The following is a 13,895-nucleotide window of genomic DNA, read 5'->3' as shown; positions in this document are numbered from 1 at the left end:
AAATTATACTATTTACATATCCTGGTGATGAGGGATTTCCACAGCAACTCCAAACGTCAGAGAAAATGTGAAAGAAAATAAACTCCCAACTCCAAATATTTGGCAGCGCTCATGCTTCCTGTTTTGCATGGAAAGTCATCAAAACAATATCCATCTATATCTCCCCGCCTGAGCCTCCCAATATATAATTAGCATTCACTCAGATGTTCAGGCTAGCCAATGTATAATATAAACTGCATATACAGTAATATAAGGCAACACATAAAACTGTAAGCATTGACAATTGTAAGTCATTATCATAATTATTAAAGTCAAAGAAATGAAAATTAATAATTGCTGATGTTTCCATGGACTTAGTGCAGATGTGCAATCTTATATATATTAAGTCTTCCTGCTGCAAATCCAATAAATCTTATAGAGCAATCCTATAGGCTATAGCAGGAACAATAAATGGCCCAGGAGATGAAAATTGAAATTGTCAAGAAGGAAACCATAAAACCATCTTCCCCAACTCCCCACAACCTCAAAAGTTTCAAGCTCTCTCTTTTAGATCAGCTTTCTCTTGTAGCATATGGTCCTTTGGTTCTTTTCTACCCCAACAATGTCAGTGAGGTTACATTAACAGAGGAAAGGTCGCATCAGCTAAAGAAATCACTCTCAGAAGCCTTAACTCGCTTCTATCCACTTGCTGGAAGAATCAAAGATAACCTGTTTATTGAATGTAATGATGAGGGGGCTGTCTATGTTGAAGCTCGAGTCAACGCCCTTCTGTCGAACTTCCTCGATCAACCCAACTTGGAAATACTAAAATTGCTCCTTCCCATTAAGGTTGAATCCCCTGAAGCAGCCACAGGGTGCCTGCTGCTTGTTCAAGCCAGTTTCTTCGAGTGTGGAGGATTGGCCATAGGTGTGTGCATGTCACACAAGCTTGCTGATGCATCAACTTTGAGCACATTCATCAAAGTTTGGGCCGCCACAGCTCTTGGCCTTGGTCACACTGTGGTACCAGATTTCAGCGCAGCAACCCGATACCCGCCTAGAGATTTCTCAGCGCAGAGTCCTGCAGCTGCCGTGGAGATGAAGATAGTCAAGTGTGTCGCAAAGAGATTCGTGTTTGATGGTCCAAAGATGAGAGCTCTTAAAGCTAAAGTCACTAGTGGAAGTGTGCAGAGACCTACAAGAGTTGAAGCTGTAACAGGCCTCATTTGGAATTGTGCAATGAAGGCGTCAAAACTAAGTTCAGGGATTTCCAAGTTATCAATGGTGTCACAATCTGTCAACATACGCAAAAGGGTTGTGCCACGATTGCCACAAACCTCAATTGGAAACCTTGTGGGGTACTACACTGCAATGGCAGAGGAGAGTGGAATAGAGTTGAACTCCATGGAATTGGTTTCTCGACTGAGGAAGGGGATGGTTGAATTTAATGAAATCCATTCCAAGAGATTGCAAGGGGACATTGTGTTTGAAGCTATATGTGAGTATTTTATGGAGATAGGAAACATTATGAGAAGAGATGACATAAACTTGTTTATCTGTACAAGTTTATGCAACTTTGGAATATATGAGATTGATTTTGGGTGGGGAAAGCCAATTTGGGTGAGCATACCTTTTGATATAATCAAGAATGTTGCTTGTTTGATTGACACAAAGGAGGGTGATGGAGTAGATGCATGGATAAGTTTAAGTGAGGAAGACATGGCCTTATTTGAACGTGACCCGGAACTTCTTGCTTTCGCTTCTTTAAATCCAAATGTATTTGGACCTGTAACAAGGAGATCTTCTCTTTAGTTTCTTAGGATTTATTTGGTGTTTTTGCTGGTTTTTCTCTTCTTGTTCTGGAATAAGAATTTTCTGTTTGAAATTGAATAAATGCAACTCTGCAATGCCAAGGAACTCTACACTTTATGGTATAAGTTAACTGTTTAAGCTCACGCCTCACACAAGACACCATTTTAAGAGTTTTTCCATATATGCTTCACTTTTCGATGGAAATCGAAGACAGAGCAATACCCTATAAAACCTTGGAAATGCTACATTAGTGGGACAAATTGAAAACCTCAAATAGCTTTACAAAATTTAATTGGACCCAAGAACATGGTGATAATTGGACCCAACAATTGAGGTTCATGCACATTCTATACAAAATATTTAAGGCGGATCTCTATAGCCCCTTGTTCATGGAAGGTCTCCTCAAAAATTCCGCAACCAATTTGGAGAATGCAGAAGAACTATCCTCAAGTAACCGAGCTGGAGAATCATACTCTAAAACCCTGCCTGTATGAATCAAAGAGTTAATAAAATCTTTTAAATCATGTCACCTAATCAATATTAAGTTTTTCAATCATCCGTAAATGTTATTTCGGACCAGGTTTCAATATTAATATGCTTCAACTATAATATCTGCTCAAGTGGAATTTTCTATCCATTTTGGAACATATCTACAGAGCAGGTTTTACTAACAGTACCTTCATCAAGAACTAAAACCAGGTCATTGTCGATAACCGTAGGAATCCGATGAGCCACAGTGATCACAGTGCATCCACTCGTTTCTTTTCTTATTGTCTGCTGAATTAGAATATCTGTTGCTGTATCAATAGAAGCTGTAGCCTCATCCAAGACGAGAATTTTCCTTCTCTTTAAAAGCACTCGGGCCAGGCAAACAAGCTGCCTCTGTCCAACACTCCAGTTTTCTCCATCTTCAGCAACTGTTCAGTGTTTGAACGAATAAAAATATAAAAACTGAACTGCTTTGGTTGCTGATTTAGTAGATTATTAGATCTCCATACCTGGTGTATCAAGAAGCCTTTGGTCCTGCCTAATGATCTCTGCCAGTCGACATTGATTCAGAACCTGTGTTATTGAATTATATAAGTAACAATACCACAATATATCATTCTTGTAAATAAAGACTTTGATTCTAACCTCCCAGAGTTCTTGATCAGAATGTTGTTGCAAAGGATCCAGATTGGTCCTCATGGTTCCTTGAAATAAAGTTGGGTCTTGTGGAATAATGCTCAACCTTGACCTAAAGTCCTGCAGACCTATCTTAGAAATATCAACACCATCAATAAGAATCTGCCCTCCTAAGGGTTCCACTATCCTGAAGAGCGCTTGAATCAAAGTGGACTTTCCACTCCCTGTCCTGCCTACGACTCCTATTTTCTTCCCTCCAGGGAAGGTGCAAGTGATCCCTTTGAGAACAGTCGGGAGAGCTGGATTATATTGCACACAAAGGTTCTCGATTTCAATTTTTCCTGCCATTGGCCATTCAGGAACTGGTCTACTGTCTTCAATCACTAGTGGTGCTTCAATTGGTATCTTTGTGAACTGAAGAATTCTCTCCACTGATATCATTTTGTTTTCTACATTGCATGTATTCCATATCACCCAAGCTTGCAGGACATTTAGGTTCAAACCATAGGTAGCAGCCAAACCTGCCAAACCTGAGACCGAAGCAACATTGACAGTTAAACTTTTAAAGCTTATGGTGTTAATATTTCCTCATATTTCATCAGGGATTGGAGGGGCTTACTAGGATCAATGGAAGACCTAGGCAGGCTGACCAAGATGATAAGAACAATGAAGTAAACAAGGTTGAACAGAAAATTGGTCCGAACAGACAGCCATTCCATCGTGCCATAATTGTGAAAGACTATGCGGGAATAATCATCAATCAGGTCCATTGTTTTCATCATAAAACGGTCTTCTTGATTGAAACAACGAACTGTTCCTGCACCTGCGATTGATTCTGAAAAGTGATGTAGAATTGGAGCCTTTCGAATTCCAACCATCCTGGCGAGTTCTCTGGCAGTGGTAATGTAATAAGCCTGCAAAATATATATATATATTAAAAATAAGATAAATACCTGTGCACCGAGGTACTTGAATATGAGCTCCAAGAAACATTAACTTTCAAATTTTGAAAAAACAATAAACCATTACATTTACTTGTAGGGAAATATGGTTATGATTTTCCTTGTAGGTAGAAGGAGTTTGGTTACAATCAAAATGTTGAAACATGGAAAAATAAATTCAAAATGGGGTTTCTCTTACTTGATACCACATGGAGAGTGCAAGAACGCCAAGGCAAAGAATGAAGACTTGCCAGGCAACTTGAGACAAAAGGACGATGATGCTTATCAGCTGGATGAGGGCAAATACCAATCCTGCTAATCTATACGGAATGTCCGTGTCTACTGTGCTTTGATCCGTAGAACACTGTAACAATTAATATGTTTTTGGAAAGGAAAATAAGAGTTAGAACTTGATATATACTTCAAAGAGTAGAGTCTATTAAACTTTCAAACAGGAAAGAAATTTAGAACTGACCCTACTAAGGATTCGACTAGAAGGTGTGGAGTCGAAAAATGAAATTGGTGCTCGGAAAACTGAAGTAATCATTCCAAGGAAGAGACGCTGAGCAGTCTGAAGAGCAATAGTTGCCAGAAAAACTGCCCTTCCCAAAATGAAGATGGAACTCCCAGCAGATAACAGAGCGAACACCCACATCAACCTCTCTTTGCTGACCCTGTCTTCTTTCTCTGTTCCCCAAGCAATCCAGTAATTGCTGCCCATTTGTAGTCCCTGGAAGAGGACTTGACAGACAAGGATGACTGGGACAAGAGCACCTCTATAAGCAGAAGTTACAAAGGTTGAGTAAACACGCCATTTCACTCGACCAGTTTCTGCTTCTTCTTCATGACTTTTTTCTGAAAGTTTCCCATTGTTGATAGCCTCTTTTTCTTCTGAAACCTTTATTAGGTTAACTTGATGAGGTCTTCTGTTATCTTGTTGGCATGTGTTAACTTGGTCAAATGATTTTTTATGTGCAGTCATTTGTCTGACAAGTTCACCGTTGGGATCTGCAATCAAATCCTCATATTTTCCAGACTCAGAAATTTCGCCATCTTTAATTACCTATCAACAATTGAATTGGAAGGAGAGAAATAAGAGACTTGACAAAATATGTTGGTAATAGTATCTGAGTAGAGCAGCAAAGGAAATCCAATAACATACCAAGACAAGGTCTGCTGCTTCTAAGAATTCTAATTGGTGGGTAGCATAGATGACAGTCTTCATGGACAAGTGTTGCAAGAGACATTTCTGCAAAACATTCCAATTTCTGATTAAATCCATATTAAGACATGAACACAAATATAGAAGCACACGAACACAATTTCTGATTAAAATTATAAGAAATTTGGCTTGCCTTAAACAAGTGTGTTCCTGTATGTGCATCAACAGCACTGAAAGGATCATCGAAAATATAAACATCTGAATCACTGTAGACAGCTCTTGCAAGTTGAACTCTTTGCTTTTCTCCCCCACTTAGAGTCATCCCTCTCTCCCCCACTACAGTCAAATCCCCATCTGCCCACGTATTGACATCATGGTCCAAAGCACAAATTTCCAAAACATCCTCATAACAGCCACTATTCATTTCCTTGCCAAACAACACATTCTCCCTTATTGTTCCAGTTTGAATCCAAGCACTCTGTGAAACATAAGCTTTTGTTCCATAGACCTTTGCTCCAGCCCCAGAAATTTTGGGAATCTCACCAAGTATACTGAGTAGTAGGCTTGACTTGCCAGAACCAACAGAGCCGCAAACTGCAACCTTGGATCCTTTCATAATCTTTATCTTCTCCGTTATTTTAATTGTAGGTGTCTTTAAGTCTTGCTCGCTTGTTTTCCATGCATATTCTCCTGGCTCAAGAACAACCGTGACATTGGATACTTTTGAATCCTGGCAAGGTGTCAGCTTCATTTGATCTTCTTTAACAAACTCTTGGATACGATCAATGGATACCTTTGTCTGAGTAATCATGGAAATGAGCTCTGGGAAGTTGTAGATAGGCTCTCCTAGAATTCTGAACGTAGCTAAAGCAGACAATACCGTACCTATTGTTAAGGGTGTGTTTAGTATTATGCATACACCAAAAGTGGTAACTGAGACTAGAGTTGGTGAAGCCCAGAAGAGAAAGACCACTGCTGAGCTTGTATAAAGGTATCTCTTCAGCCAATTCCTCTCAGTTTCCCTGTGTTGAAGCAGCTTCTTCAAGAATGTAGGCTCCCATGAGTGCAACTTTAAAACTCTGATGTTCTTCAGAATCTCTGATGTTAACTTGATTCTTGAATCCTTCTCTTCCATGATCTTGGAGTGAAGCCGTTTTTGCATTTTGGCCAAAGGTGTGTTGCATACCATGATCAAAATTGTGGAAAGAAGAGCAGCAGCAGAGGGGGCCGCACCAAGATTCCTGTATTGGATAGCCAAGGCCAAAAACACCTGAACCGGGAGCAACCAAACACTGTGAATGTACCAGCAGAAATCTCCAATTCTTTCTACATCCACATTGATTAAATTAACAATTTTACCATTACTTGGACAAGAATACTTGATGGAGATAGATTTCTGGTAGATCAACAATGTGAGAGCCGCTCGTACTCGTACACCAATTACTTGAGCACCAAAGTACCACTGTCTCTGACTCAATGATTCCAATGTCTTAGCAATGAAGAATGTGAACGCAAGAATCAGTCCATGGTGGATGCTTGAATTGTCATGTTTTTCAAGTAAATAATTTACAAAATTTGTAATTAGGAATGGACCAACATATGATGAAGCCGTATTGACTCCTGCAAAAAAAATGAATAAAAAAATATAAAAACCTGCAGAACAAGAATGAAAATAAAAAGGAGAAACAAAACTGATTCAAGAACAAAGAGTTACCTGCAAAAACAGCATTTATAGCTAATGATTTTCCTATAGCCCGCATTATGGCTTTTGACAATGAAGAGTCTTCCATCTTCTGTTTCCTAAGTGATTCATCAAGCACAGAGGAAGCATTTTTTGCTCTTTCTGAGGGAGGAACATATGGTATATGAGGTAATTCTAGTTTCTGGATTCGACCCCTTCTGAAAAGTGGGTTCAGCCATTGAAATGTAGCCTTGCTCCAAATTCCAGCATTCGCGTAAGTATCAGTGTTTTCGGGTGGAGCTTCATCTTCCTTCTCAAGTAATGGTTGCTTAAGGTCATTTTTTTTCTGCGCATCATAGCTAAAAGCATTGAAGCAAAGGAGTATTGACAAAGGAAAAGAAGCGAAATCGACTATGTTGGCCTTCAGAAGAATATGTGGCAAATCTATGGATATGAAGTGAGTGATGAGGTAAAGGCACGCATAAAGTAAGTAAAAACTGCAAGCAAAGATCCACCAAATAATGAGGACCCAAGGCCACCTATTCTGCTCACTATGAGTTCTGTTCTTGGCGTAGAGTGTAACTACGGTGGCTAAAATCCAAGTCATGCCAGAGAAGATTGATTTACAACTTACATTTCTACCACCACCCCAATACTCATAAACGCCAAAACCAAGGTAGAAAATTGAGATTAAGGCGTTTGAAAAAATTGTAACCAAAGCAAAAACTTCACATCCTCTGTCTGCTCTATGTATCAAACTGCTGCCATCTCTTCTTCGTCTCATAATATCTAGCAAAACCCACGTCAATAACACTACGAAAAACCCTACATTAACAATCTCCAGCGAGATATCCATGGAGGCCAAGAAGAAGAGCAGTGAGGGGAGGAACGTAGGCGTGGTAAAGTTGGAATGTTTAGGTTTCTAACTATTCATAGTACATACCAAACATTCCCTTTTTGCACTCATATATTTCATTATTTATTTTCAGTTACGGAATGTTACAAAATCAAAATAATATAGGAAGGAACTAAAAAAGGAAAAAAGAAAAAAAAAAAGGGAAAGCTTCTTGTGAGCCTTGCCTGAATTTCAATGAAAGGAAGGAACTATCGGCATTCTAAAATCCTTGTCAAAACTTTCCTTTTCAGCTCTCTGAGATTTTTTTATTATTAAAAAAAAGTAAAATAATCATTAATTTCTATAATGGTATATATGGAACCTGAATCTTAACCTCAGTTCGTTTCCCCTTCAGCTCTATAAGAATGTGGTCATGCATGTCTACATAATCTTCCATTTCAAGCGTTGACCCTTGTTTACAACCACTACGTAGATATCAAAGTCAAAGTCTGCATATACTTATTTATTAATTTTCGAAAGGAAAATGTGTTTATGCATGTCTTCATAATACGTTGTTTAGACATAAATACAAGATCAGAAAAAAGAGGAAAGAGAAAAAAGAGATAGCAGAGAAAAATCCTAAATCTCATAAATTGTGGGTATCTCATTCCTAAAGTGTACGGATTATTGATGAAGAGATTTAAGAGCTTTAAAACTAGTTTTTAAAAAAAGGATATGGATCCTCTGCTGTGATTTTCTCTGTCACGATCCACTTAACTTTCGGTCTCCACATGCCACTTCATTTAAATTTAATCTAACGCATTTAAATTAGATACATCATCCTTTTAAAACTCAATTTTACTTCTAATTAAAAATAGAAAGGAAAAACAATACCCTAACTTGACTACAACTTAACGTCAGTTGTTATCTTCTTCTTCCATCTCACGTCCCCCTTCCAAAACAAAATATGAGCGCTCATCAAATTATTCAGCAAAAGAAATCAAGAACCTGTGTTGAGGGAAGTTATCACCAAAACGGATACTAGATAACATTATAGAATCTAAGGTATTTCTTGTTTGTTTGTTTGTTTGTTTTTTTTTTTTTTCTGAGAAAGACGAAATCCATTTAAGGTTTAATACCATGTCCTCAAGAAGATCAGGAGGTGTTTTAAACAAAATGCACTCGTGCTCATTACTCAAAGCATAACGTGCCAATCTATTATAGCAACCTCATTGCAAGGCCTAGGCGCATGACTAATTGTAGCCTTCTGGAAATGCGACAGAACCTCCCAGTAACCCTCATAAAGTACCCCCAGCAAGAACCTATTAGAATTCAGAACCCCCTTTTGAAACTGCCATTGCAGTTTTAAGAGAATCCGTTTCGAACTCAACTGCACTGTAGCCCAAGTCTTGAGCACAATGAGATGCAATTTTTCCAGTTGTCATCTTTAGGTCTCGTCTAACTACCAGAACCTATCATGAGGAGTCATCATTGTATAGCCCTCAGATTTTGGGGTGAAAATATCTGACTCTACCGGGACGTAGGCTAATTGCCGAACCTCATTAAACCTTGCATTGTTTTTGCTTATTTTTCTGCATCCAGTTGGTTTTTTTTTGGGGGTCAATTTCAATAATGCCCTCAAACTTATATAGGGGGTATTTGTTGTTAGCCCTATTTTAATTTAACAAACCCAACTTCACAACCTTTGCATGCATTAACAAATCCCACTTCAAAAGGCTTTAATTTGTCGAGTTTTGTGCTCCATTGTCAGCACCATTTCTTTTCTTTATAAGCATCCAAAGTGGGGTAAGCTGAACAATTCTTCAAACTGGGTTGAAATTATCAAACCCATTAACACTAAGGGCAGGGACAAAATGACAACAGCTATGGAGATTGGTATTATTGCTAGACAAAACATCAAACCCTCCTCTCCAACCCCCACTCACTTGAAAACCTTCAAGCTTTCCCTTTTGGATCAAATGGTTCCCCCCACTTACATTCCACTGCTGCTCTTCTATCCCACAAGTGATCATCACAGAGCCCGGCAGCTAAAGAAATCACTATCGGAAACTCTAACTCGCTTCTATCCATTTGCTGGAACAATCAAAGACAACGCCTTTATCGAATGCAATGACAATGGGGCATGCTTCATTGAAGCTCGAGTCAGCTGCCTACTTTCACACATTCTCAATGAACCTGACCATGAGGTGCTAAAACAACTGCTGCCTATCAACTTTGAGTCCCCAGAAGAAGGCAGGGGATGTGTTCTGCATGTTCAAGCCAACTACTTTAAGTGTGGTGCAATGGCTATTGGCATATGCCTTTCCCACAAGATAGCTGATGCAGCCACATTGACCACATTCATCAAAACCTGGGCTGCCACTGCTTCTGGGATTGGTGATGAGAGTGTGGTAGTTCCTCTGTTCAATGCAGTGTCAATGATGCCACTGAAAGACATCTCGATAGCCCCGCCAGCTGTTGAGATCAAACAGCACAAGTCTGTGACAAAGAGGTTTGTATTTCATTCCTCAAAGATTGCTGCTCTTAAAGCTAAGGTTACTAATAATTCTGTGAGCGCTGAAGTTGAACATCCTACAAAGGTGGAAACTTTAGCTGCCCTGATTTGGAAATGTGCAATGAAGGCCTCAAGGGCCAATTTGGGGATTTCAACTAGGCCATCAGCGTTGTACCAAAATGTGAACATTAGAAGCAGAGTATTGCCCCCCGTGCCTAATGAATCCATTGGGAACTTTGTTGGGTCCTTCATTGCTAGAACATCGGAGGCTGAGACAGAGTTACATGGGTTGGTTGCTGAATTGAGGAAAGGGATTCTGCAATTTTGCAAGAATGCAAAAAGGGTTCCACTGATTGAGGACATTTCAGTAATTTTGAAGCCTCAGATTGAGGCTATAGGCTTGTTGTGTAGGGATGACGTGGACTTCTATGCGTGCACCAGTTGGTGCAGGTTTCAGGTATATGAAGCTGCAGATTTTGGGTGGGGAAAGCCAATGTGGGTGACTTCAGCTAACCCAACATGCAAGAATATGGTAATTTTGTTAGATACTAAAGATGGTGATGGAATAGAGTGTTTGGTGAGATTGACAGAAGAAGACATGAAAGTGTTTGTGTGTGACCAAGAGCTGCTTGCTTATGCATCTTTGAACACAAGTATCTTCAAAACTGGTTGACCAACTTACTATGCATGGATAAGTTCTTTGTTTCTTCTTGTGGGTTTCGAAAACAAAATCGTAATGCTAATCTAAGACTATATATATGCAAACACATGATGAAAGCTCAAGTTCATTTAGGATGCTCAATTATTATGAGAAACTTTTTTTTCTTTTCATGATTTGGTTCTGCAAATAAAATCTAGACCAGCAAACACACGATGATGCTATTCTCATTCAATTTAAAGACGTGCAAGTGGATTTTCCTTGACATTACCAACTGGGGAGCTAAGCAACGACATAAACTCTTTGTTATGTTCGAACTTGGCCATGTCCTCCTCTTTGAAGCTGAAATAAGACTCAATTCCATCACCATTTCTGGTGTCCATGAAGACTATTTGATTACTGATACGCATAGCAGTCATGCTTACCCATGTAGGCCTTCCCCAACCAAAATCTGCATCGTACACAGGAAACTTGCATACACTAGAAAAAGTCAATGTGACCAGCTCTCCTTTTGCAGCCTTCTCCGTTCTTTTCTTCATGAAATCCAGATGTTCTTGATACCCCTCTTGGAATTTCCTCATATAATTATTGTCAATCTTCTCAATTTCCTCCATCACCTGCCTCACCGATCCATGATGCTTCTCACCGGTAGGCAGAGTTGGAGTTGCCATGGCAGCCCTGTAATAATTTCCAAAAGTATGCTGAGGCAGAGGTGGCTTGAACCTGGAACGAAGATCCATGACATAAACAACTGCGTACAACGTTTGCGGTCTTTCCCTAGGCCTTGACAAAACAAAGATGTCCCATAAAAAAGCAGACAAGGCCTCAACTTTTGATGGCCGTTTCTGGGTTTTTGAGACCTTGATGCTCTGTTCATATCTTGATCTCAAAGCCTCAACCTTTGACACATCAAACACAAACATCTTGGTTTTGATCTCATGCTTGTTGGTGATAGGAAACCCTAAATACCCATCCATATTTCTTGGTGGGAAAATTGAAGCTGCAGAAAAATCTGGATCCACAATAGAATTTTTGTTCCCCGGTCCACAATTAGAAGCAGCTGCCCAATTGTTCACAAATGTAAAACATGAGAGGCCGTCTGCAATTCTGTGTGAGATGCATAACCCAACAGCAATTCCTCCACATTCAAACACATTGAGCTGGACACCAAGGGCTGTTTCTGTGACTTCATCCAGCTTGAATGGCAGCAGTTTGTGGAGCTCAGAGAGGCAGGGGTTGGTGATGACATCAGAGAGCAGATGGGTTTTGACTTTAGCTTCAGAAAATGGGATGCCTTGGTCTTTGCAGTGAACAAAAAGGTTGTTTTTGACTCTCCCAGCAAAAGGGTAGTATTGGGTCAAGACTCTGGATAGAGAAGTCTTGAGGAGGTTGGAGATTTGAGTGATGGTTGTGGAGCCATTGAATTCATAGAAGTAGAGAAAAGGAACATAGGCATGGGGTGCTAATTGATCAAGAAAAGAGAGCTGGTGGTGGTGGAGATGGTGAGGGGTTGGAGAAGATGGTTTGATGGTCTCTTTGGAGATTACTTCAACTTCAATCTTCATTGTGATCTTATCTGCTAGAGAATCTGTTATCGATCTGCTTCGCTGTAGCTAACAAAAGTATGCAAAGTTGGAATCTTCTTTTGCTGTAGATTTAAGTGAATGATAATAACTTATTTTTTTCCCATTAATTTGTTTTTTTAATAAGGTGTTAATAAATTGATTATTTTTTACGGTGGAAAAAGAAAATCGAACTTGGTGGAAATGTTTGTCTGTTTTGAGAAAACTTGGATAAGTTTTTTTTGTTTGTATTGAGAAAACTTGGATGAAATTTTTTTGTTTGTATTGAATGATAGTGGCGTGGCGTATGCAATTGAGACTCTCTATGAGTCAAGAATTCTATAGTGAGAGAGTCTTATATATGGCCTTTAGATGAGATCCTGTTTCTTAATCATTGAATCAAATTAGTTAGTCTGATTCCATAATTAAGAGATAGAACTTTACCTAAAGGCCATATATAATGTCCTCACTATAGAATGACTTCTCTGTGAGTGGTTGGCTAGGCCCTGGGCATGGGCAATAAAGCCTTGGGCTTGGTTCGCCTTTGCCTTTCGGTTGAATGAATTCTTTGTTCGGACCCAATAAAAAATATACAAATTTATAAATAAAACATGTATTTATAAAAACCCAAGACTATTTAAACATGTAAACACACCCAAAATCAACCCAACGTCAACTTTTGGGTGTGTTTATAAATGAGTTTTGAGTGTGTATAATGATGGGTTTTGGGTGTGTTTATAAAGTGTTCTGGGTGTTGGTTTTATAATTTCAACCTCCATTTTGGGTGTTTTAGTGAAACTCCTAAAAATATCATAAATGAATGATCATAACAAAATACTTAGGGAGCTGATTTTCCCACTCCCCTTTTCTCCACTTACACTCCTTTTTTGTTTTTAAATATTTTTTAATCAACTTTGTTCTTTTTTGTTTTTTCTTTTTCCTATTCTACCCTTACCTACATTAATTTCTTTTTACTTCACTTTTATATTATTTATTTTTCTTTATACTTATTAATTTTCCTACTTAAACTCAATTTTTAATGGATGGATGAATTCTTTAAAATTAATATTTTAAAAACAAAAAAATATTTTCCCAAGCCGCAACAACCCCCTCTCTTCATCAACCCCCTCCTCCTCCCACCTCAGCCCACACATCCACCCACCGACCCACCGATAGCCATCTCTACCCCAATGCACCCACCACCGCAAACAACCTTACTGCCCCAAACGCCCGATAGTCAAGCCACACTCAAACCCCGAAACTCCTTAAAAAAAATCCTTACATCTAGATTTGGTGGTTGAAGATAGAGGGGGAAAGAGAGAAAGAGAGGGAGAGAGAGGGTACAGAGATCCTAGCTATAGCTACCAGAATAGATGATTGATGTTATTGGGTTCCTTTTACTTCTTTTGGTTATGTTTTTGGAGGAGAAGCTAACAAAAAGCGAGGAAGAAAATAGAAAAGGTCCTTTAAACTTTGCCATTAGAGCTTCTGTGTTGGCTTTTTAGACCTTCGCACAGCACAGAACAATAGACGGTTGACTTGTTGGGCTTGTTTTTTTTGTCAAAGAAAGAGGGGAAACAGAAAGGGGTAGAGAAGATGGAAGGGATGCGTAGGAGAGAAGAGAC

General features: G+C 39.1%; 3 protein-coding genes and 1 pseudogene across 3 annotated transcripts; 2 read left to right on the top strand and 2 right to left on the bottom strand.

The window, feature by feature from the left end:
- Positions 1-423: 423 nt before the first annotated feature.
- Positions 424-1,916, top strand: LOC103322006 (BAHD acyltransferase At5g47980 pseudogene; annotated as a pseudogene).
- On the bottom strand, positions 1,888-7,938 carry LOC103322005 (putative ABC transporter C family member 15). The gene is made up of 10 exons (XM_008223861.2): positions 6,734-7,938; positions 5,213-6,639; positions 5,020-5,106; positions 4,333-4,920; positions 4,057-4,221; positions 3,536-3,830; positions 2,926-3,446; positions 2,790-2,853; positions 2,469-2,708; positions 1,888-2,277 (listed from the first exon to the last, which is right to left on the bottom strand). Exons 1-10 carry the CDS (start codon positions 7,554-7,556, stop codon positions 2,165-2,167), a joined length of 4,323 nt encoding a protein of 1,440 aa, XP_008222083.2. The 5' UTR covers positions 7,557-7,938; the 3' UTR covers positions 1,888-2,164.
- A 1,467-nt stretch (positions 7,939-9,405) lies between these two features.
- Positions 9,406-10,845, top strand: LOC103321948 (cocaine synthase-like). Its single transcript, XM_008223798.3, has one exon. The coding sequence runs from the start codon at positions 9,410-9,412 to the stop codon at positions 10,721-10,723; it is 1,314 nt and encodes a 437-aa protein (XP_008222020.2). The 5' UTR covers positions 9,406-9,409; the 3' UTR covers positions 10,724-10,845.
- Positions 10,820-12,350, bottom strand: LOC103321947 (stemmadenine O-acetyltransferase-like). Its single transcript, XM_016792220.2, has one exon. It carries the CDS (start codon positions 12,271-12,273, stop codon positions 10,945-10,947), a length of 1,329 nt encoding a protein of 442 aa, XP_016647706.2. The 5' UTR covers positions 12,274-12,350; the 3' UTR covers positions 10,820-10,944.
- Between the last annotated feature and the right edge of the window lie 1,545 nt (positions 12,351-13,895).

This window comes from Prunus mume, linkage group LG2 (assembly GCF_029339155.1).
Source record: "Prunus mume cultivar Tortuosa linkage group LG2, ASM2933915v1, whole genome shotgun sequence".
Classification (NCBI taxonomy): domain Eukaryota; kingdom Viridiplantae; phylum Streptophyta; class Magnoliopsida; order Rosales; family Rosaceae; genus Prunus; species Prunus mume.
This window is presented reverse-complemented; position numbering and strand designations above follow the sequence as displayed.

Coding starts and splice junctions, on each gene's coding strand:
- LOC103322005 (XM_008223861.2), bottom strand. CDS start 7,556: ATGGATATCTCGCTGGAGATTGTTAATGTAGGGTTTTTCGTAGTGTTA. Junction 3,447..3,535: donor TAGGTCTTCCATTGATCCTA/GTAAGCCCCTCC, acceptor CTTCGGTCTCAG/GTTTGGCAGGTTTGGCTGCT. Junction 2,854..2,925: donor CTGATCAAGAACTCTGGGAG/GTTAGAATCAAA, acceptor TCAATAACACAG/GTTCTGAATCAATGTCGACT.
- LOC103321948 (XM_008223798.3), top strand. CDS start 9,410: ATGACAACAGCTATGGAGATTGGTATTATTGCTAGACAAAACATCAAA.
- LOC103321947 (XM_016792220.2), bottom strand. CDS start 12,273: ATGAAGATTGAAGTTGAAGTAATCTCCAAAGAGACCATCAAACCATCT.